The following is a 25,697-nucleotide window of genomic DNA, read 5'->3' as shown; positions in this document are numbered from 1 at the left end:
CTTTAAATATGAGTAATTATAGGGAGTCTCCTGAGCCTCAGGTTTCTCTTTGGCAAGCTTTATTAGATGACCATTATGATTTCTTCTAGCTCCAAAAAAAAAAAAAAAAAAAAAAGCTTTGATCCTGTAAGCCTGTAAATGATGTTTAAAAACATCATTTCCATTGTGACACTCATTCATATAATTTATTGGTATACTTCATCAAAATTACTTTTTCCTTAATTACTGAATAAATTGCCCAGGTGGATTTATTATTTTTTTTAGATTGATAAAAGAGGTTTATTATGGGGTTTAGAAGTAAAGTCTAGTTAGTAAAAGGTGAAGGTAGAGATAAGAAGGCACTGGAAACAGTGTTCCAGTGGGCAGAGATCCTTGGCAAGTCAGGCATAAGGCTGGCATGTTTGGAACCTCTGGCCCAGATGGATTTATTTCTTAATAGTTTTATACCGTCCTCTATATACTTCTTTTGACTCTGGGCCAAGCCTTCAAGTAGGCTGTCCTTGTTGTTACTTTAATTCAGATGTAATGTCTTACTCACCTGTAATTACTATTTGGAATTTATTTTCATTACTAAGTCAGTTTGAATAGATAAATGTCTTAAATAAATCATGTTAATTTCTCTATTTTTGTCTGCCTGCATTTTTTATTTCCTTCACAGGCTAATTGTACACTATTTCAAAGTCCGATTCTTTTTGTACAGCAAAATAACTGTTTGAACACGTATACATATATTGTATTTAATTTATACTTTAATATATTTAACATGTATTGGTCAACCTGCCATCTGGAGGAGGGGAAAAATTGGAACAAAAGGTTTGGCAATTGTCAATACTGTAAAATTACCCATGCATATATCTGGTAAATAAAAAGCTATAAAAATAAATAAATAAATCATGTTAAATTTTATAAATGTTCATTGAATGCCTGTCCTAAAACTTTTTGCTAGTAAATCATAGGAAAATACGAGAAAATAAAATATATGTAGTCTCCTGAAAAATTAATGAGATTTTAAGAATTATTACAAAGTTGATGACTCAAAGAGATCAAAGAGAAATGGAAAAAGGACTTAAATATGCAAAAACATACATAACAGCATATTTAATTCTGAATTGAATTGAAAATTCAATGTGAAATTTCAAAGTGAAAAAAAATTTGAAAAGAATTGAAAAATGAGGGACAGTCCATTAATTGGGGAATAGTTGAATAAGCTATGGTATATGAATGTGATATAATACTACTGTGATATAAGAAAGAATAGAGATCATTTCTCTCAGAGGAGACTTAATGAAACTGATACAAAGTGAAGTGTGCAGATCTAAGAGAACAATTTATATATTATAAAGACAAGAAACTTTGAAAGACTTAAGAACTCTGATCAATCTAACAGCCACAATTCTAATGGACTCATGATGAAAGATAATCTCCAACTTGAGATAAAAACATGATGGATTTAAAATTACTATGGAAACTTTTTCTTACCATGACATTTAGGAATTTATTTTGGTTTACATATATATATATATATTTTTTTTTTAATGAGTTTTGTTTTTATTACTTATTCAATGTGGAAAAGGAATAAAAGGTAGGTAGAAGGGAGGGAATACAGACCTGAAAAAATAGAAAAAAAAAAAAAAAAGAATTATTACCAAAGAATTTTAGAGGATTAATTATATCATATTTGGTTTCTGTTAGATATATCCCTCAACAAATACAAACCAAATAACATTTTGCATTATAAATGAATCAATAATACTCAAAATGTGTTTTTAAGTTTTGTTGAATTCATGAAAAAAGATTCAATTCTATGTTACATTCAGTTACTTGGCTTCCAAGTGATTAAGTACTGAAACAGAATCCCATAATGCCTCAACTGGTACTTAGAAGTACTAAGTTCAGGGCTAGCTAGGTGGCGCACTGGATAGAGCACCAGCCCTGAATTCAGGAAGACTCAAGTTCAAATCTGGTCTCAGACACTTCCTAGCTGTGTGACCCTGGGCAAGTCACTTAACCCCAGCCTCAGGGGGGGGAAAAAAAAGTAGTAGTTCAGTACTATTGGACTCTTTCTATTCATTGACTATAGCTATGCCAGTAATTACTGTTCATTAAACGTTCCTGATTTAAAGGTTATGAAAACTAGGAAATACAAAACATACATCTTGAATTGATTGATGCTGTATATATGCCTAGGTACTTTCCCTCCTTTTTCTTTCTCCTACTCCAAAAAAAGTGCTACTCAAAGTCAGAAAACATGTATTCCAATTCCACTTCTGCCATTTACCAAATATGTGACTATATAACCATTCATCTGTTAAAAACAGGATAATGTAATCTTTCTTAAAGATTGCTCTCAGAATCAGATGCAAAACACTCTGTAACCATGTACTTTGTAAATAAATATTATGTAAATGTAAGTTGCAATTATTAACTCCTTCCCTCTTCACATTTTTCTCTATCCCTTTTCTCTAAGCATTTTGTTAGTATACTTTATTTCTATCTTAATTCATAAGATTATATCCTAATAGAGTTATGTAAGCTTCTAAAGTGCCAAATTTTTTGTACTATAGAATCTGTGTATTATATTATATCTTTTATATAATATATAATACTTTCCTAACTTTCATTTGTACTTTATTTAATAGAACAAAAAATTTTCAACCTATGTAGTTGCTTCTGGACTAATTTATGGAGCAGAAGAAGGCATCTTACATTTATTTTTTAAGGTATGATCTTTTATAATTTTGTTAATTTATCAAAATATATTTTTTAGCTTTGAGATATAAAACATTTATTTGTCATATATTAACTCTGACTTTATAATTTTAAAATCTTTTTTTTTTAATTCATTTTTTCAAATTATCCCCTCCCTCCCTCCACTCCCTCCCCCGATGGCAGGTAATCCCATACATTTTACATGTTTTACAATATAACCTAGATACAATATATGTGTGTAAATACCTTTTTCTTGTTGCACATTAATTATTAGCTTCCGAAGGTATAAGTAACCTGAGTACATAGACAGTAGTGCTAACAATTTACATTCGCTTCCCTGTGTTCCTTCTCTGGGTATAATTATTTCTGTCCATCATTGATCAACTGGAAGTGAGTTGGATCTTCTTTATGTTGAAGATTTCCACTTCCATCAGAATACATCCTCATACAGTATTGTTGTTGAAGTGTATAGTGATCTTCTGGTTCTGCTCATTTCACTCAGCAACAGTTGATTTAAGTCTCTCCAAGCCTCTCTGTATTCCTCCTACTGGTCATTTCTTACAGAGCAATAATATTCCATAACATTCATATACCACAATTTACCCAACCATTCTCCAATTGATGGACATCCATTCCACTTCCAGTTTCTAGCTACAACAAAAAGAGCTTCCACAAACATTTTGGCACATACAGGTCCCTTTCCACTCTTTAGTATTTTTTGGGATATAATCCCAATAACAGCAATGCTGGGTCAAAGGGTATGCACAATTTGACAACTTTTTGGGCATAGTTCCAAATTGCTCTCCAGAATGGCCGGATTCTTTCACAACTCCACCAACAATGCATCAGTGTCCCAGCCTTCCCACATCCCCTCCAACACTCATCATTATTTGTTCCTGTCATTTTATCCAATCTGACAGGTGGTAGTGGTATCTCAGAGTTGTCTTAATTTGCATTTCTCTGATCAGTAGTGATTTGGAACACCTTTTCATATGAGTGGAAATAGTTTCAATTTCATCATCTGAGAATTGTCTGTTCATATCCCTTGACCATTTATCAATTGGAGAATGGTTTGGTTTCCTATAAATCAGGGTCAGTTCTCTATATATTTTGGAAATGAGACCTTTGTCAGAACCTTTACTTTTAAAAATATTTTCCCAATTTGTTACTTCCCTTCTAATCTTGTTTGCATTAGTATTGTTTGTACAGAAACTTTTTAGTTTGATGTAATCAAAATCTTCTATTTTGTGATCAATAATGATCTCTAATTCTCCTCTGGTCATAAATTCCTTCCTCCTCCACAGGTCTGAGAGGTAGACTATTCTCTGTTCCTCTAATCTATTTATGATCTCATTCTTTATGCCTAAATCATGGACCCATTTTGATCTTATCTTGGTATATGGTGTTAAGTGTGGGTCCATATCTAATTTCTGCCATACTAATTTCCAGTTTTCCCAACAGTTTCTTCCGAATAATGAATTTTTGTCCCTAATGTTGGTATCTTTGGGTTTGTCAAAGATTAGATTGCTATAGATGAACCCTTTTTTGTCCTTTGTATCTAATCTGTTCCACTGATCTACCGTTCTATTTCTTAGCCAGTACCAAATGGTTTTGGTGACTGCTGCTATATAATATAGCTTTAGATCAGGTACACTTAGACCACCTTCCTCTGAGTTTTTTTTCATTAGTTCCCTTGCAATTCTCGACCTTTTATTCTTCCATATGAATTTTGTTGTTATTTTTTCTAGGTCATTAAAATAATTTCTTCGGAGTCTGATTGGTATAGCACTAAATAAATAGATTAGTTTAGGGAGTATTGTCATCTTTATTATATTCGCTCGACCTATCCAAGAGCACTGAATGTCTTTCCAATTATTTAAATCTGACTTTATTTTTGTGGCAAGTGTTTTGTAATTTTTCTCATATAATTCCTGACTATTCTTTGGTAGATGGATTCCCAAATACTTTATACTCTCAACATTTGTTTGGAATGGAATTTCTCTTTGTATCTCTTGCTGTTGCATTTTGTTGGTGATATATAAGAATGCTGAGGATTTATGTGGATTTATTTTGTATCCTGCCACTTTGCTAAAATTCTGAATTATTTCTAATAGCTTTTTAGCAGAGTCTTTGGGGTTCTCTAAGTATACCATCATGTCATCTGCAAAGAGTGATAGTTTGATTTCCTCATTTCCTACTCTAATTCCTTGAATCTCTTTCTCGGCTCTTATTGCCGAGGCTAGCGTTTCTAGTACTATATTGAATAGTAATGGTGATAGTGGGCAACCTTGTTTCACTCCTGATCTTACTGGGAAAGGTTGCAGTTTATTTCTATTGCATATTATGCTTACTGAAGGTCTTAAATATATGCTCCTGATTATTCTAAGAAATAATCCATTTATTCCTATACTCTCAAGAGTTTTTAGTAGGAATGGATGTTGGATTTTGTCAAATGCTTTTTCTGCATCTATTGAGATGATCATATGGTTTTTATTAATTTGATTATTAATATGGTCAATTATACTAATAGTTTTCCTAATATTAAACCAGCCCTGCATTCCTGGTATGAATCCTACTTGATCATAGTGTATTATCCTGGAGATGATTTTCTGAAGTCTTTTTGCTAATATCTTATTTAAGATTTTAGCATCAATATTCATTAAGGAAATTGGTCTATAATTTTCTTTCTCAGTTTTCGATCGACCTGGTTTAGGTATCAGTACCATGTCTGTGTCATAAAAGGAGTTTGGTAGGACTCCTTCATTCCCTATTTTTTCAAATAGTTTATATAGCATTGGGGCTAATTGTTCTTTAAATGTTTGGTAGAATTCACATGTAAATCCATCTGGTCCAGGGGATTTTTTCCTGGGGAGTTGATTAATAGCTTGTTCTATTTCTTTTTCTGAAATGGGACTATTTAAGCAATTTATTTCCTCCTCTGTTAATCTCGGAAGCCTATATTTTTGGAAGAAGTCATCCATTTCACTTAAGTTATCAAATTTATTGGCATAAAGTTGGGCAAAGTAACTCCTTATTATTTCTCTAATTTCCTCTTCATTGGTGGAAAGATCCCCCTTTTCATTTGTAAGACTAACAATTTGATTTTCCTCTTTCTTTTTTCTGATCAGATTTACCAAAGGTTTATCTATTTTATTGGCTTTTTCATAAAACCAACTCTTGGTTTTATTTATTAATTCAATAGTTTTTTTACTTTCAATATTATTGATTTCTCCTTTTAATGTTTGTATTTCAAGTTTAATTTTTGGTTGGGGGGTTTTAATTTGGTCTTTTTCTAGCCTTTTAAGTTGCAAGCCCAATTCATTAATCTTCTCTTTCTCTATTTTCTTCAAATAAGCCTCTAAAGATATAGCAATGATCTCTTAATTGCCAAATCCAATGACCTTTTCTCAGTCTTCATCTTTTTTGGCCTCTCTGTTGACCATTCTTTTCTGCTTGATAATCTCTTCCCTTAAGATTTTCAGGATACTGTTCTCTCCTGGTTCTCCTCCTACCTGTCTTATCATTCCTTCTCAGGTTCTTCTACTGGATCTTCATCTGGGTCATGACTGATAACCCTGGGTATCCCACCAGAACTCTGTTTTTTGTCTTAGGCTCTTTTTTCTTTTCATTCTATACTGTTTAGCTTCATGATCTTATCAACTCCCATGGATTACATTATCATCTCTATGCTGATGAATCCCACATCGATTTATCCATCCATAACCTCTCAGCCAACCTCCAGTTTTACATCTTCAGCTGCCAATTAGACATTTTGAACTGGATATCCTGTAAACATCTCAAACTCAGTATGTTTAAAACTAAACCTATTATCTTTTCCCTAAAATCTTCCCCTCTTCCAAACTTCCCTATTATTGTCAAAGGCAGCAGCATCCTCCCAAGTCCTAAGTCCTGCAAGGTGTCATCCTCAACTCCTTTTCTCTTACCTCCTATATTCAATCTGTTGCCAAGACCTATCAATTCTACCTTTGCAGTTATCTCTCAAATATTCCCTCTTCTCTCCTCAGAAACTAACACCATTCTCGTGCATGACCATATCTGTGCCTGCCACATTTCTCCCCATTCCAGTCCACTCCTAAAATAAGGGTCTCATCCCATTATCCTCCTATTCCACTAGACAGTATTTCCCTCTGATCTCCAGGATTAAATATAAAATCATCTGTCTGGCACTCAGAGGCCCTTATTACACAGAATCTGTACCTTTCCAGTCTTCTTTTTCTTTATACTTCCTCTCTCCTCACACACATACATTCTTCAGTCCTGTGACATTGGCCTTCTTGTTCTTCAAACAAACACTATCTCTTGGCTATGGGAATTTTACTGGTTATCTTCCATGCCCTCTTTATCTCTGCCTTCTTGCTTCACCTAGCTAAAATCCCACCTTCCACAGGAACCTTTCCTAATTCTAGTGCCTCCCTCTGTTGATTGTTGCTATTTATCCCGTATGTAGATTGTTTTAAAACAACTTGCTCTTTATCTTCCCTATCAGACTGTGAGCTTCTTTGAAGGCAGGTATTGCCTTTTGTTTTTCTTTGACACCCCTCCATGCTTAGCACAATAAGTGACCCATAGTTAGCATTTAGTGTTTATTAACTTAGTGACTGACTGTAGAGATCTCTATGCAAATAAAATATCAGGACTAGACAGAAAAACAAGACTTGTCAAAAAAAATTGCTTGTAGATGATGTTAAATAACTTGCTTCAAGAAGTGTTCATATTTTCATTCTTTCTTTTCTATTTCCCTTTTTCAACATTTCATAATTAGATCATAGTAGAGCTGTCCAATAAAGCACCATGTGAGATACAAAGAAATAGAGCTCTCTCTCTCTACTGACCAAGGGGACTCAATAAAGCAACATTTGAATTATACTTAAATATATTTCAATATTTTTACCTATAACTTTTGTCTCAGAGGCTCCTTTGTAACACAGAAAATTGAAGCACATTTTGAGTACCTTTTACTTATGTAGGTACATTATACCCACCCAGAAGGACATTGGGCATTCTTCTTTAGGGTAGCTGCCAGCACCTGTTATAATTTCTGAGGTCCATAGATCTTGAGAACATACAACAATTTTATTTATACAATAAAGAAAGAAGCCAGATTATGAGGAACTTTTATATCTCAAAGTTAGTATCTTAGAGGTAATAGGAGCTACTGGAGTCCACTGATTGGGATGGTGAAACATTCAAACTTATTTTTTAGGAAAACCACTTTTGGCAGCTAAGTGGGGGGTTTTAGTGAAGTATAAAAGATTTGAGTTAGAAGAAAAACAATTGAAACGGTCTTGTAATAGTTCAAGAGAGAGGTGATAAAAGCTGAACTAGAGTAGTAACTGCCTGAGTGAAGAGAAGAGGACATGTATGACAGCCGTGAAGGTAAAATCATGAAGACCTGGCAATTGATGGAGGGGGTGAGGTTGACAGTGAGATGATGGACTGGCTGATTAGTTCTTTTTCTCTATTATCCTACCATTACTCCTTTTAATCACCATCTTCAGGATCAGTGAATTTGTTCTGCTTACTTCTTCCCTGGTGTTATCTTCTCTCTTAACCCAAGACTATCATTTTGTTTCTTTGATATTTTTCTTCATTAAACTCTGTGTGTGTGTGTCTGTGTTTTCAAACTTCCTTTGACCATTTCAGATGAAAGTGAGTGTGCTTCTAAAACTCCTTTCATTCCTTCTTCCATATTAGTATATTCCCTACCCATTTATGAGAAATAACAAATTTCCATCACCTTCTAATCTTTTTACTCTCCCTTTTCTTTATTTTCTTAAAACTCTCAAAACAGAACTAATTCACTCACACAAGTGGACTTCCATTTTTCTTCCTCAATACAAGTTGAAGATATTATGATTCTGAAGACATACTCATTTCTTCTCTCTCTACTGGTATTAGCATTATAGCATTGTGGAGCTCCTTCCAGTTTCTCAAATATCTTTCTCTAGATATTTCTGGATTCTTGGATTTACATTTCAAAGTTCCTAGCAGGTTGTATATTTTTATCAGATATTTAAAAGTCTTCTCTGGGGCAGCTAGGTGGTGCAGTGAATAGAGCACCAGCCCTGAATTTAGGAGGAACGGGGTTCGAATCTGATCTCAGACACTTAAAACTTCCTAGCTGTGTGACCCTGGGCAAGTCACTTAACCCCAGCCTCAGGAAAAAAAAAATTAAAAAAAAATAAAAGTCTTCTCTTCTATAAAGTCCAATTTTTTCCCTATAGGGTTATACTCAGCTTTGCAGTCTAAACTATGTTTGGTAATAAGGCTAAATTTTTTGCCTTTTGGAATATTATATTCCAAGATTTCCTCATTTTTTTTAAAACTGAAAACTGCCTGGCCCCTACTAGATTCTATTCCCTTTAAAGACTGCTTATTCATCTTTGTATTTCTAGCACCTATAGTAAGTGCTTCATATGTTTTTGTTTAATACTTCTTTAAAAATTTTTTTCATTCTTTAATTACTGTTGCACAACAGACAATTTTATTTTGGCATCTTCTTAATGGTCTCTTCTTTATATTAACACTTCTACTTTCCATCTTGTCAAGACGGGTTTATGATTAAGAATCTTTTTTTGTGGGTGGCAGCTAGATGGCGCAGTGGATAGAGCACCAGCCCTGAATTCAGGAGGACCTGAGTTCAAATCTGTTCTCAGATACTTAACACTTTCTACACTTTCTAGCTGTGTGACCCTGGGCAAATCACTTAACCCCAGCTTCAGGAAAAAAAAAAAAAAAAAAGAATTTTTTTGTGACCCTTGTTCAGATTTAGACTAGTAATAACCACCCATGCTATGCACATTTATGACATTAGCTTTTTCATTCTGCATACGCTTGATATAGATGATGTATTTCTTTCTGTAACCCTAGAATCCTAGACTACTTTACCAATTTGCTCTCCCCCCTCCAAACCACCTGGACATCATCATCTTAATAGTTAGGTATAGAATGAATGTTTTATTTCTCTTAGGTCCTTGAAAACAGGGAAAACATGACTTTTAGATGAATATTAGAGGGTGGATCGAAGTCTTTGGTTAGGTATCTTAATCAGATCATTTATTTTGGTTAAATAAAATTGGGAGGGGGAGAGAAGAAGAGAATGTGGATAAATAATCATAGTAACTCATTCCTATGGAATTTTAGGATATACTATTTGCCTTCCTCAGACCCACCCTTTGAGATCAACAATGCAATTTGATATACTCCAGTTTATGAATGAGGAAAAAGGCTCAAAGAGGTTATGACTTATTCAGGATCATATAGTAAGTGAATGTCAGAGCCTCCTGGACTTTCCATCACATCAGATAGCGACTGTGCCCCATCTTACTTCATCCTTTCCAAGGATCCCGATAATATAGTTCTGAGCTCCTGGATAGAAGGAATCATGCTAAAACTGCCTAGAGAACCAAACTTAAGCAGTATACCATGAGAAAGGCAGAGGGACAGCAGTACTCACTAAGACTTAATAGAATTTCTATAAAGGCTTTTCCAGATATGTTGAAAAATATTATATATGAAAAACTATTACTGATCTTGTTGATATGAATATTCTTTCCAGTGGTATATATCACAACCTATTCATATCTTCTTATCCTATGTATTTTTTTTAATGTATTTCTATAAATCTTCCACGAAGGATATATCAAAGTGCTGGAGACCGTCCTCTGGTACTTTTATTTTAGTGGATGCCACTACTGGGCACTAATTGCGGTGAAAGTTGCTGACAGATTTCTGTTACCATCCCTTTTTTCACATGTTAAGCTTACCTCTTTTTTTCAGGCTCACATTTTTGCTGTTATTTTTACTCTATTTCTTATATCCAAACCATCTTTAACGTCCATATAATACATAGTACTAATATAACATGAGAACAAAAATTAGTGATAAATATGTTTTATTAAACAATATATAAAACATAGTTATATTTCATGTAAAAGGTGGACTATATCAGAGGTGTCAAATTCACAGGCTCCGCAGTCTGGCCAGAACCAGATAAAATGAAAAAATAAAACATAGGTCATATTAATTTGTGTTTTTCTAAGTTATTATATGGCCCACAAGGGGATCTGTTTCTGAGTTTGATATCATTGGACTAGATGTTAAAGATTGAGCAGTTTTATGATCCCAAAGCATTTGTTCTAGGTATCGCGTCATCATGTAGCACTTGCTGCTTAGAATAAATTACCATTTATCCAGGACAAACAGATAAGGAATGGCATGGATGACATTTGTTACTTTTATTTTTTTTTACAGATGGCATGGTTAGGTGAAACTACTACATTACCAGTCTTTGGTGAGGGCACAAATATAATTCCAGCAATTCATGTCGTTGATTTAGCAGGGTAAGCATTACTAATAAATAACCTATTATTATTATTATGCCTGCTCTTTCCAAGCCCTGAGATTTTTGTTTATTCCAAATTGCCAGATGAGCAGCTCGAGCTGCAATTTTTAAAGAGAAATGAACCATTCTTCTTATTCGCAGCCATCAGGGTCCTATAAAGATTAAAAATGGTGTGTAAATCTTTGACCTTCTTTACAAATTGTAAGTTATGCTTATAATTTTCCACCTCTCAAAGTATTGAACCTTTCTTTGAGCTACTTTCCTCATCAGTTGTGCTCCCAGAGAGGACATTAGGCTGGCTTAGGCAAAATTCTATAAAAGAATCTTATGTGTAGGTTTTAGAAATAGATATGGGAATACACAATAAAAATATAGGCATAATTTCAGGCTCACTTTTTCCCAAAGGCATCACCATGGAAACTGGAGAATAGAAATATCTCCTCATAAACATTTACATACTGTTCCCTAAGTTTCCTTGACTTTGAACCCAACAGACTTCTGAGAGGGAGCTGGAGGGTAGCCATGTTGAGGGGAATTTTCATGTGTGTTTGTAGACTACATTGCTGTTAAGAAATTAAGTAGATGTAGTCCTTGAAGTCAGTATATTTATTCATCTGTCCACAGAATTCTATATTCTCATTCATCTGTCCACAGAATTCTATGAAGTAGAGCAATGATAATTAATCTATCTATATATCTCTTATCTCTATCTCTCTTCCTCTCTCTCTCTTTCTCTCTGTCTCTGTCTCTCTCTCACACTTTCTCTCTCTTTCTCTCTTCACATACACACACACACACACACACACACACACACACACACACACAGACACTGCTCCCCCACGTCATTTATTCATATAACCTCCACTAATTTTGCTGACAACAGAACAGCTGTTAAATATTTTTCTAAAATGTAATCTCCTTCCAGGTATCAAAACAAATATTTGTGTATTTGTATATGTTAGAGGGTAGGTAGAGGAAAGAAGAGGATAAGGGACCAGAGTTTAGGAAGAGGAGGAAAAGAAAAGGAGAAAGGACAAAAAAAAATGCTGAGAGAAGATAGAAGGTTATTCTATTCACATTGTGAATAGCCTCTGGAAATTTCCATGGCTCTAGAGATTCTTTTGGTCCCTTAAAATTTACAACATAGCTGATACCTAAATCAGGTAGGGTAAAAACAGAGAAAGAAAATTATAGATCAATTTCCCTAATGAATATTGATGCAAAAATTTTAAATAAAATATTAGCAATGAGATTACAGAAAATTATCCATAGGATAATACACCATAACCAAGTAGGATTTATAGCAGGAGAGCTGGTTCAATATTAGGAAAACTATCAGCATATTTGACCATATCAATAACCAAATTAACAAAAAGCATCAAATTATCTCAATAGAGTCACAAAAAAGATTTGATAAAACACAACACCCATTCCCTTAAAAACACTACAGAGTATAGGAATAAATGGAGTTTTCCTTTAAATGATCAGTAACAGACAATTCTCAGATGATGAAATTGAAACTATATCCACTCATATGAAAGAGTGTTCCAAATCACTACTGATCAGAGAAATTCAAATTAAGACAACTCTGAGATACTACTACACACCTGTCAGATTGGCTAAGATGACAGGAACAAATAATGATGAATGTTGGAGGGGATGTGGGAAAACTGGGACACTAATACATTGTTGGTGGAGTTGTGAAAGAATCCAGCCATTCTGGAGAGCAATTTGGAACTATGCCCAAAAAGTTATCAAACTGTGCATACCCTTTGACCCAGCATTGCTGCTATTGGGCTTATATCCCAAAGAAATACTAAAGAGCGGAAAGGGACCTGTATGTGCCAAAATGTTTGTGGAAGCTCTTTTTGTAGTAGCTAGAAACTGGAAGATGAATGGATGCCCATCAATTGGAGAATGGTTGGGTAAATTATGGTATATGAAGGTTATGGAATATTATTGTTCTATAAGAAATGACCACCAGGAGGAATACAGAGAGGCTTGGAGAGACTTGCATCAACTGATGCTGAGTGAAATGAATAGAACCAGAAGATCGCTGTACACTTCAATGTTGTATGAATATGTATTCTGATGGAAGTGGATATCTTCAACATAAAGAAGATCCAACTCACTTCCAGTTGATCAATGATGGACAGAAATAACTACACCCAGAGAAGGAACACTGGGAAGTGAATGTAAATTGTTAGCACTACTGTCTATCTCCCCAGGTTACTTATACCTTTGGAATCTAATACTTAATGTGCAACAAGAAAATGTTATTTACACACATATATTGTATCTAGGTTATATTGTAACATATGCAAAATGTATGGGATTGCCTGTCATCAAGGGGAGGGAGTAGAGGGAGGGAGGGGATAATTTGGAAAAATGAATACAGGGGATAATATTATAAAAAAAATTACTCATGCATATATACTGTGAAAAAAATTATAAATAAAAAAAATGTTGGAAAAAAAAAGATCAGTAACATCTATTTAAAACCATCAACAAGCATTATATGTAATGGGGATAAACTGGAACCATTCCCACTAAGATCAGAGGTGAAACAAGGTTGCCCACTATCACCATTACTATTCAATAATGTATTAGAAATGTTAGTTTTGGCAATAAGAGAAGAAAAAGAGATTAAAGGAATTAGAATAGGTAATGAGAAAACCAAATTATCACTCTTTGCAGATGCTATGATGGTATATTTAAAGAACCCTAGAGAATCAACTAAAAAACTACTAGAAACAATTCACAACTTCAGCAAAGTTGCAGGATACAAAACAAATCCACATAAATCATAAGCATTTTTATATTTTACCAACAGCAAGTTCAACAGCAAGAGATACAAAGAGAAATTCCATATAAAATAACTATTGATGATATAGAATATTTTTGAGTCTTATCTGCCAAGGCAAAGTCACAAACTACATGAACACAACTGCAAAACACTTTCCACACAAATAAAGTCCGATCTAATCAACTGGAAAAATATCAAGTGCTCATTGAGAGGCTGAGCAAATATAATAAAAATGACAATACTCCCTAAATTAATTTACTTATTCAGTGCTGTACCAATCAAACTCCCAAGATAGTATTTTACAGAACTAGAAAGAAATAGCAAAGTTCATCTGGGAAACCAAAAGGTCAAGAATTTCAAGATAATTAATGAAAAAAAAAAAAGCAAATGAAAGTGGCCTAGCTGTACCAGATATAAAACTATATTATAAAGCACCATTCACCAAAACCCTTTGCTACTGGCTAAGAAATAAATAGCTGGTCAGGGGAATAGGTTAGGTTCACAGGACAAAATAGTCAATGACAATAGTAATCTAGTGTTTGACAAACCCAAAAACCCCAGCTTTTGGGATAACTCACTGTTTGACAAAAACTGCTGGGAAAATTGGAAACCAGTGTGGCAGAAATTAGGCATTGACAACTAACACCATATATCAAGTTAAGATTGAAATAGGTTCATGATTTAGACATGAAGAGTGATATTATATGCAAATTAGAAGAACAAAGGATAGTTTACCTCTCAGATCTATGGAGAAGGAAGGAATTTGTGGCCAAAGTAGAACTAGAGATAATATTGAACACAAAATAGGTAATTTTGATTATATTAAGTTAAAAAGGTATTGTACAAACAAAACTAATGCAGACAAGATTAGAAATGGAAGCAATAAATTGGGAAAACATTTTTACATTCAAAGGTTCTAATAAAGACCTCATTTCCAAAATATATAGAGAATTGACTCTAATTTAAAGAAATCAAGCCATTCTCCAATTGATAAATGGTCAAAGGATATGAATAAACAATTTTTGGATGATGAAATTGAAACTATTTCTACTCATATGAAAGAGTGTTCCAAATCACTATTGATCAGAGAAATGCAAATTAAGACAACTCTGAGATATCACTACACACCTGTAAGATTGGTTAAGATGACAGGAAAAGATAATGATGAATGTTGGGGGGGATGTGGAAAAACTGGGACATTGTTGATGGAGTTGTGAATGGATCCAATCATTATGGAGAGCAATTTGGAACCATGCCCAAAGGCCAATCAAACTGTTTATACCCTTTAACTCAGCTGTGTCTTTACTGGGTTTGTATCCCAAAGAGATCTTAAAAGAGGGAAAGGAACCCACATGTGCAAAAATGTTTGTGTCATCCCTTTTCATAGTGACAAGAGACTGGAAACTGAGTAGCTGACTAAATTATGGTATATGAATGTTATGGAATATTATATTATTATTATAATATTATATGTTATATTATATTATTGTTCTGTAAGAAATGACTAGCACGATGATTTCAGAAAGGCCTGGAAAGACTTACATGAACTGATGCTAAATAAAATGAGTAGAACCGGGAGATCATTATACACAGCAACAACAAGATTATATGATGAGGCTCTTTGTAACAGTGAGATAATCCAGACCAGTTACAATGATTTTGTGATGAAGAGAACAATCTACACCCAGAGAGTACTGTGGGAACTGAATATGGATCACAACTTAGCATTTTCACTCTTTTTGTTGTTGTTTGCTTGCATTTTATTTTTTTCCTATTTATTTTCCTTTTTGATCTGATTTTTTTTTGTGTGTGTAGGAAGATAATTGTATAAATTTGTATGCATATATTGGATTTAACACATATTTTTTACCATGTTTAACATAACTTGACTTACTTGCCATGTTGAGGAGGAAGTAGAGGGTGGGGGAATTGGAACACAACATTTTGCAAGGGTCAATGATGAAAAATTGTCCATGAAAGGCTTTTAATAAAAAATTTACCACATATCTAAAGTCTTGACAATTCATTTGAACATATCTTCATTTTAGAAATTTCATTATTGAAATAATAAAATAAAATTGAATCTCTTAAATAGAGTGAGATCTGAATTTGCTAGTATTTTCTTTTGGAATTTTTCAGTTTTAGGTTTCAAGGGAATGCACATCTGTTATGATCATTGTTCTTACTGAATTGCAGGATCTTACAAAATATAGTCGACCATGTGCCAAAGGTTCACTACCTAATTGCAATGGATGAAGCTTTACATACACAAGAAGATATATTAAAGGTAAAATACTTCAGTTGATACTTACTTTAAAAACCTGTGGTTTTATGAATGTAGGTACTCCCTCCACTAAAGCAGATTGTAACCTCTTTACACCTTAGTAACTAGTCTGGTATTTGCATTTCTGACTTCCGGAGCTTATGTTTCATTAAGATAACCTTCAGGGATTCTGGGTCATCTTTATGCTAGGAAACTAGACAATCAAATAGAACTTTTTTATGGGAGACCATATTTTGATAATATTCTTTTTTTTCCATTAAGAAATTAAATATGCAAATTATAAAATGGAACAGTCATGAAATCTTGTCTGTAATTTAAGGCTTTTTTTTTTTTTTTTTCTTTTTTTAGGGAGAGGGAGAGAGTTTCTGTGGAGCATACATACAGTAATGTTTACAGCTTTGCTTGATAACAGCTCAGTAGGGAAATGGGAAGAAGGGGTGGACAGAAAGTTGAAATGAATATGGACAACAGGATGGGGGAGAGCAAGGAGTGCTTATACAAAGAAGCACAGAGGAGGTAGTGAAGAGGGACGCATTCTCTGAAGGTCTTAGACTGTTGCACTAGTAGAAGTGGGGGAGAGGGGGCAAAAATGCCCTGAGGAATGTTATATTAAGTAGATGGATGAAGTCAGCTAACCAAAATGAATACCCCTTACTAGAACTAAGGAAAAGTTATTTTTGCTTTGCTTATTCTAAAAGGGATGGCAACTCCAGGAGGAAGCTGGACTGGAGGATGGTGGAGATATAGAGACTAAGGGTTTCTTCTGTCTTTGTCTTAAGGCAAATATAAATTTAATCAATTAGTAAATATCCATATGTGGGTTTACTTTTTGAATCATCCTCTGCAGATGTTTAATCTTAAATTGGTTTTTACCTAGATGGAAGCAAAACCAAAAATATATGATGGGATGGGGGCTAGAAATAGGTGTTTCAAAAATAAAACTGCCATGTTAAGAAATGACTAGTTTCTTACCCCAACATGCACAGGTGACACTTTTGAAAAATTAGGATGTATCTATAGGCATATGTTGAAATTGTGGCTGTATCATGACCCAGATTCACTAAAGCTAAAATAATACTTTCAAGGATACTGGGAGACAAACTGCCAGTACTCTTTCCCTTGGCCATACCTGCTTTGTCCAAGATACATTCCTTTTCATTTAGCATACTAAGGTGTATTTCTTGAAATTTTCAATTATATCTCCACTTACTTGAATATAATATGAAATCATATCTTCATATAAATATTACTGTTTTTCTTTAATAGTGCATCAGTAAAAATGTTGGTCCAGGAAAAATCCAAAAATATGCAAAAGAAAATGCATTTTTAAGCAAAGAATTAACAGTGAGTATAAAGTTACTAGCTTCCTTATACTTTGTTAAAATAGGATTATTGAAAAAATGCTAAATATGAAGTTTTTTAACATCTATGTCAAAGATAAACTATCACCAAATAAATTCCAGATTATCCACTCCAATCCAATAAACAGTATTAAGCATCTACTATATATATGCCAGGTACTGTCTTAAATGCTGGGGATATGATTTTTTTTAAAAAAGACAATCTCTGCCATCAAGGAGCTTATGATCTAATGGGGATAAGGGGAAATAGATTGATACACAAAAGGAGACAGAAAAAGGGGGAAAGTGATGCTCAGGGTACCAGTCTTGTTTCATGAAGTTGAAATCAGATAGAACAGGAAATGCAAAATGAAGACAAATTACGCAGGATATGTATTGACTTAAATCCTCTGAGGAAAAAACTTTTAAAAGCTAGTTATAGTTCAAGGGGCAGCATTTGGAGTAAATATGCTATACTGTATATTCTACATTATCATAAATTATAATATAATTGAGATAGATAAGAATGGCATAATGGGTTATGTTATGTTATTGCATAAATGCAAGGATAACAGGACTGTTATTTGTGCTTCAATGATAAACTCTTGATGGCACCAGAAAGTAAGGAAGATTTCCAGCAAGTAGGGGGTGAGGAACTTGTATGAGGAGTTTTAGGAGTACATGGATAAGACCAGCCAAGAATGGGTGGTTCTGTGCATCATTGAAGGGAACTCCTGAAGTAACAAAATCATATTCATTTGAGTTCAAGTAATACAAATAGAAATTGTTAAGGTAATATCAGTTGATATTTCATTAATTTGCTGCCATGTAAATCTCCTAACATTCATTAAACATCATTTGTTAAACTCTAATTAAGTGTTCTACTAGGTATTGGAAAAGATAATTAAATGACCAGTCATTACTGGATTTTGGTCATCACTGGCTAAGCTGCTATATTAATCCATATACTCTTGTCATTTCATCTCTCTGCTCAGAAAATTTCACTTTTACATGCTAAGTAAAGTTCAAACTCTTTTACCTAGAATTCAAGACCCTTTACAATCTAGCACTATTCTATTTTCTAAAATACTAGTTTTTTCCTATTACTCTTCTTAATGCAATTCCTCCCTGCTAACCTTCAAGCAGTTCTGACTTTCTCTCTCTTTCTCTGTCCCCCACTTCTACCTCCAGCTCCTGGACCTCTCCTCACTCCCTCCAATCTACCCAACACACATACTCTTTTGCCTTTTTGACTATGTTATTCCCTTTGTCTTGAATGTCCTCTTTCCTTCTACTTCACTGTTGATTTTTCAGCTTCCTCAAAATTCTTCACTTATCTTCTGAAGTTGGTAATAATCTTCCTCTTTAGAGGAAATTGCTTTCTAATTTTTAATACACTTAGAAAACAGTATGGCTTATTATAATTAGCTGTGTTTGTATCCTATTCCTCTACTGGATAAGTTATAATTTAATTTGTTTTAAGGAATGAATTGCATGACTGTGGTATATTTAAGAATATCATAGTTAGTCTTTAAGCATGTCTCCTATTTTCATGCTATTTCATTACCTGTAAAAACCAAATATTGGGGGCATCTAGGTGGTACAGTGGATAGAGCACCAGCCCTGAATTCAGGAAGACCTGAGTTCAAATTTGATCTCAGACACTTAATACTTCCTGGCTGTGTGACCCTGGGCAAGTCATTTAATCCCAATTACCTTAGGGGGGGAAATATAGTATAGATAGTAAATATAGATAGAACTTTTAGAAATATAATTTATAATTGATATAATAGTAAATATTAATTGCTTCATTAATTTTCTTCTTATTTTATTAACTATCTCATGCTGTTGTAAGAAAATACTAGATAAACTATTATTAAGGAGTTATATTAACTGAATGATTACTATTTACCAAATTAAATGAAACATTTTAATTATTTTCTTATTAATTATTTACTTATTCTTTATCTTTTAGCAAGGACAGCTTGACCATTTGTTAGTCAACTTGAGAATGGAAGCTTTATTTGTGAAAGAAAATTTTAATATTAGGTGGGTTGCCCAAGCAGGATTTGTGGAAAATATAGCGAATGTCCTCAAAGAATACAAGCAAAGTAGAGGATTATTGGTAATTATTTCCTAAATGTTGTTTAAACTTCTGACTTATAAAAAATAAATGTTTTAAAATTTAAAGTGCTAAGATAAAGATATATTTTCAATTCTAATAATCCAGGAGAATTGATATATTTGAAAACATAAACAGTAACAAGAATTGAGATCAAACATAAAAAATAAGAATCACTAACATCCATCAGTCTGTCACAAATTGAAAATGACTGCTTTTTGTCTGTCTGCATAAGAGAAGCTTAGGAGGGGTTGGGAAAAGTTGGCATTTTTTTGTCACTAGATACTGTCTGATTTTTAGAGACTGGATAGTTGTTAAATTACACTAGAATTTGAAGGTTTTAACATTTACATGTAGGTTTCAATCTAGCCCTTTGAAAATTCTAACCAGCATACCAAGTTGTTATTGTTTTGTGTAAGATGCTCTTCTACTTTCTTGATATTATATCAGGAATGTCACATTTCGAATAAGACCTGAATAGAGCTCTGACATTTAACAGTTTTATAGCTGGATTAATCACTTCTTGAGACTCATTTTCTTCCTCTGTGTAAAAAAAAGATCAAGCTTCTACAACTTATCTCCTTATTCAAAGGAGAACATATAAGCTATAAAGTGCTCTCTGTGAACCAGTGTTGGGGTTATTACTGAAAAATTAAAGAAATGAGGCAGCTAGGTGGTGTAATGGATAGAGCTCCAGCTCTGAAGTCAGGATACTTAATACTTCCTAGCTGTGTGACCCCGGGAAAGTCACTTAACCCCAATTGCCTCAGCAAAAAAGAAAAAAAAAAATTAAAGAACTATGGAATCTATATATACATTTCCAGGACTCTATGGTATTATTATAAATTTACCAAGGTGCTTCAATCTTTATTTAGACTCCACTACTTCTTTCTCTGGAGACAGACAGTGAGGTTTATAATTTTAAAAGAAATATTGACATAAATAAAACTTATCTTCCTTAGAAGATAAAACTTATCTTCCTTAGAAAATGAGGTATCAATGAGCAATCCTTGAATGCACTGTTACCAACATTACTGTGAAAAGAGTGGTTGATTCTGAAGTTAGGACATGAACCCACTTCCCAATTTTTATACTTAATACCTTTGGAAAAGAACAAATCACTGCTAAACCTCAGTTTTCTCCTCTGTGACAGAGGCTTGAACAGATGATTTATAAAGCAATTTCCAAACCTAAATCTGTCATCCTAATCTCTGTATTTTTTTTCTTTTATTTTTTAGCCTGTTAAAATTTGTATTCTTGGTCCTCCTGCTGTGGGGAAGTCATCTATTGCAGAAGAAGTGTGCAAGCACTACAAATTACACCATATTAAAATAAAGGATGTGATTACTGAAGCCATAGCAAGGCTGGTAAATTCATATTTGTTCATTTAGACCCTCCTTTGAATTTTCATTTCCAATTTTTTAAAAAATCAACATGTGACCCATGCAGGGTCACATAACTAAAAGTAGAGGTTGTGAAATGTTTGATTTGTATATCTCTTATATACCTATATACCCAAGATCATGTAAAAATGTCTTGGGCAAAAAAGGGGCAGTAGTAGAAAAAATTTAAGAAGCTCTGAATTAGGTGACATCTAGAACCTTTCCAATCCTGATATCCTATCATTCTGTGATTCTCTTTCAGCTCTAATAATTTAAAAATTGGGACCAACCATTAATTTAAAAATCACCCTTAAGAGTTCTATGCAAATCTGTTTTTCTTCTAACTCTGAACTTAAAGAAAAATGAGGAGGAAGAGAAGGCTTATCTTAAAAGACCTAGATGTGTTGTACAAGTGTTTATTAAGTGCCTACTATGTGTCTTAAACTGAAAGTTAAAGTAATATATATACATTCTAAATATTCTGTGACCTACTGGCTTACAAAAAGTGAAAAAGGAAGAAACGAACCATTTTATCTTATTTTATCCTAAGAATTTATTTGATTTTTTTAAAATGAACCTATTAAAAATTTGATTTTGGGGACAGCTAGGTGGTACAGTGGATAGAGCATCAGCCGTGAAGTCAGGAGGACCTGAGTTCAAATTTGACCTCACACACTTAACACTTCCTAGCTGTATGACCTTGGGCAAGTCACTTAACCCCAATTGCTTCAGCAAAAAGGAAAACAAAATTAATTTTGTTTTTCTGAACACTTATCAAAATGTTTTGAATTGACTCAAGTTTTTAAAAAGTTTTTGAAAAGATAGCGGAGTACCCCTGTATTTAAGGACTTGTTGAAAACATAAATGATGTAGGTATGATGATCAAAATGATTTTCAGTATGATTAAGCATTGATCTTGGAGTCAGCCTGTGAGACTTTAGTCAAGTCAATCAATGAACAAGCACTATGCTAAGTGCTGAGAATACAAAAACAAAAATGAAATCATTTCTGCCCTCAAGAAGCTTACATTTTAGAAGAGAGTGTGAACAAAGTAATTACAGGGTTATTTGTTACCAGTAAAGAGAAGGATTAGGAGGTAGGGCATGTAGATCAGGAAAACCCTTATGTAGAAAGTCTTGGAGCTGATTAAGAAAATTAGGCAAGTGATGAAAGCATGTATTCTAGCCATGGGTTCAATCTTTGCAAAGACACAGAGATGGGAGATAGCATGTTGTATTTGAGAAAAAACAAGAAAGATGAATTGGCTGAATTATAAATTTCATGAAGGGAAGTTATGTATAGTAAATCTACAAAGATTGTAAAGGGTTTGAAATAGCAGAAGATGAGTTTGTATTTGATCTTTGAAGAGGAAACCACTAGAATCTATTGAGCAGGGGACTAGTATGGTCAGATATGAGTTGGAAATATCACTGGGGCAGCCAGGTAGAGGATTAATTGGAGAGAGGCAAGACTTGAATAATGGGAGAAAATCAGAAATCTTTTGAAAACTCTCTTGATGAGAGTGAAAATTAGGAGATGGCTCTTTGAGTAGAAAGAAGAGAATCAGAATGAGAGATGTTGCAGAGGCAAAAACTCCAAGATTTCACAACTGATTGGATGAGTAGTTAGAAAGGGAGAGGTGAAGCATGACTGACTCCAAAGTTGTCAAATGAAATGAATAGAAAGATGAACATCAATAGAAATTGAAAAATCAGTAAATAGGGTGAGTTTTGGTAGAAAATTAGAGATTTCATTTTGTAACATACAAGAGATAGTCCATGCAATTGGCCCTTTGAGTCAAGGTTTACATATAAAAGAGGGGGTTGAAAGATGGTCTCCAAAGTCCTTATTAGCAAAAGATCTTTGGACTAGTTTTGGACTATTAGCTTACCTTTGTGTGAAGTAAGGTATGGTGAAGAACTTACAGATTAAGCACATGTTGATCAGAGACTGCTAGCTAATGTAAAATCAGGCCTATAGGCCCCAGTCACATGAAGGCCTAGGCTGCATTCCTTTGCCCAAATAGGGATTAACCTATATGTGGCTGAAGAAGCTATAAATTACATTGCCAATTGCATTCCACTGACCAAATAGACCAATCACAATCTATGGAGGGTGGGATTTTGAATGTTCTTTGTCTGAAATGTATAAAAATCATGAGCATCTTCAAGGGAGTGGCTCTCTCCTGCTGTGAATCTGGCTCACAAACCAGGATGGGGTCCACTTCTTGAGATTCTAATAAATAATTCTGCTTTTCTATGAGTGATCTCTGAGTAGTCATTTTTGGATAGGATTTTCTATCCCTCACACCTTGAACCCATTAATCTATTTATCTCTTTAGACCCATTTTCTTGTATGTATAATGAATGGGTTGGACTAGATGGACTCTAAAAATCCTTTATTGTTCTAATGGTAGATGATAATCTATGGCTTATAACCTGGAAGTCATTGAAATAACATTAAACTGAGGAGAAGACAACACTTAAACTGTATCTTAAAGTAAGGGAGGAATTTCAATAGGCAGATATGCTGGAGAGATTATTTTTTAAGTATGGGTAACAATGTGAGTTAAGATATCAAAGTGAAATAAGATAGGACAAGAATGGGAGATGATTTCTCTATTATAATAAAAATGTATAAAGTAGAAATAGAATAGGAAACTTAAAAGGTAGTAAAAATCAGATTTTGGCAGTTCTTTAATTCAGCTTTATAAATGAATATTTTCAAGTTAGAAGAATGATGTGTTCAGATTAGTGCTTTAGGAAGATTACCCTAACAATATATTGAAGGATGAATGAAAAAGGAGAGAGATTGTTGGCAAATAGACTAGTTAAAAGGCTGTTATGGTAGTCCAGGGTAAGAAATGATAAAAGGGATGAAGCTAGTGGTTATAGTAGGAATATTCAGGGAGATAGACCCAGCAGGTTATTGGAAATGAGGAGCTAAAATTTTTGAAGGAGAAGGAGAAGCTAGAGGTACAAATTTGGAAGTCATCAAATAGAGATGATAATTAAAAACCAGGAAGTGAGTGAAAATGCCAACAGAGAAAGGCATTTAGAAGAAATGCCTTTAGAAGAAGGCAAGAAGAATACTTGGGTAGACAGATACGCTTAGTAATTGATAGAGGATTAAAACATGTCTCAGATAACTTTTTCAGAGAAAATGAATTTTTGATCTTATTCAATTTGAATCCTCATTTTGTATCTAGGAGCTTCTTATTGCCCCAAAAGAAGGAGAAGTAGAAGAACAAGAAGATACCGATGATGATGAAGAGGAAGAAGAAAACTTAGAAGAGATTCAAGAACTCTTAGATGGAGTCAAAGAAAGCATGGAACAGAATGGAGGTAATGTGTAAGCATTTGAAGTTAAGTTTTGGGTTTTGTTTTTTTTTAAGCAGGAAAATTGTGCCAAGATTATAGGAAAATTTTCCAAAAATAATTCTCTTTTTGAACAATGTAAATCTGTGTCCAAGTTGCACTGTACTTTTAAAATTAGCAAAATATCGAGTAGATCATTCATTTTTCTCTTATAATTTGTAGTGTTCCTTTTTTTTGGGTGGGAACAAGGTAATTGGTGTTAAGTGACTTGCCCAGGGGTCACTCTGCTAATAACTGTTAAGTGTCTGAGACCGAATTGGAACTCAGGTCCTCCTGATTTGAGGACTGGTGCTCTATCCACTGCCTCATCTAGCTGACCTTAGTGTTTTATCTTTTAACTATGTATCTCTCCCCAGAATGTATAATAACAACATGTAACAATTTTAAAAGATAACAAAAACAATAATAAGAATGATAGCTGGCGTTTGCAAATCACTTTGTATACATTATTTCCTCCAAGCCTCATAGAATACTGAGGTATTTTTATCATATGAGGGACCTTAGACTCAAAGATTAAACAACTAGTCTATGGTCACACAGCAAGCAAATGATGATGATATTCAAACCCAGGTTTTCCTGACTCCAATTCTAGCCCTCTACCCTAGATTACCTCTTTTTAAAAAAAAATTTTTTTTGATAGTATTTTATGTTTTAAATACATGTAAAGATAGTTTTCAACATTCATTTTTGTGTTTTTGTGGTTTGTTTTTTCCTGAGGCTGGGGTTAAGTGACTTGCCCAGGGTCACACAACTAGGAAGTGTTAAGTGTCTGAGATCAGATTTGAACTCAGATCCTCCTGAATTCAAGGCTGGTGCTCTATCCATTGTGCCACCTAGCTGCCCCTCAACATTCATTTTTGAAAGACTCTGTGTTCCAAATTTTTCTCCCTCTCTCTTTTACTTCCCCCCATTATCAAGACAACAAGTACTCTGATATAGGTTAAGTATGTGCAATTCTTTTAAACATATTTCTATCTTTGTCATGTTGTACAAGAAAAATCAGGCCAAAAGGCAAAAATCATGAGAAAGAAAAAATAAGCAAAAAATGAAAATATAATGCTTTTGCCTTGAATCACTGCATTGTTGAAAAGAGCTAAGTCCATTGTAGTTGGTTATCACATAATCTTGTTAGTACTGTTTACAATGTTCTCTTGGCTCTGCTCACTTCACTTAGCATCAGTTCATGTAAGTTTTTCCAGGCTTTTCTAAGCCTGCTCATCATTTCTTATAGAACAATAATATTCCATAACATTCATATACCATAACTTATTCAGTCATTCCCCAACAGATGAGCATCCAATCAATTTCCAAT

General features: G+C 33.8%; 1 protein-coding gene across 2 annotated transcripts in view; it reads left to right on the top strand.

Moving 5' to 3' along the window:
• AK7 (adenylate kinase 7) overlaps window positions 1–25,697 on the top strand; it is a 104,065-nt gene that overhangs the window by 52,130 nt on the left and 26,238 nt on the right. For both annotated transcript variants that reach the window (XM_074291356.1, XM_074291357.1), the window contains 7 exons: window positions 2,640–2,720; window positions 10,984–11,072; window positions 16,077–16,167; window positions 17,431–17,508; window positions 19,480–19,629; window positions 20,865–20,993; window positions 24,217–24,352. In XM_074291356.1, the coding sequence (XP_074147457.1) occupies window positions 2,640–2,720; window positions 10,984–11,072; window positions 16,077–16,167; window positions 17,431–17,508; window positions 19,480–19,629; window positions 20,865–20,993; window positions 24,217–24,352 (754 nt within the window). The remainder of the gene's footprint in view (window positions 1–2,639; window positions 2,721–10,983; window positions 11,073–16,076; window positions 16,168–17,430; window positions 17,509–19,479; window positions 19,630–20,864; window positions 20,994–24,216; window positions 24,353–25,697) is intronic.

Source organism: Sminthopsis crassicaudata, chromosome 2 (assembly GCF_048593235.1).
Source record: "Sminthopsis crassicaudata isolate SCR6 chromosome 2, ASM4859323v1, whole genome shotgun sequence".
In the NCBI taxonomy this organism is placed as follows: domain Eukaryota; kingdom Metazoa; phylum Chordata; class Mammalia; order Dasyuromorphia; family Dasyuridae; genus Sminthopsis; species Sminthopsis crassicaudata.
Note: the sequence above shows the minus strand (reverse complement) of the source record. Positions and strands in the feature narration are given on the sequence as shown.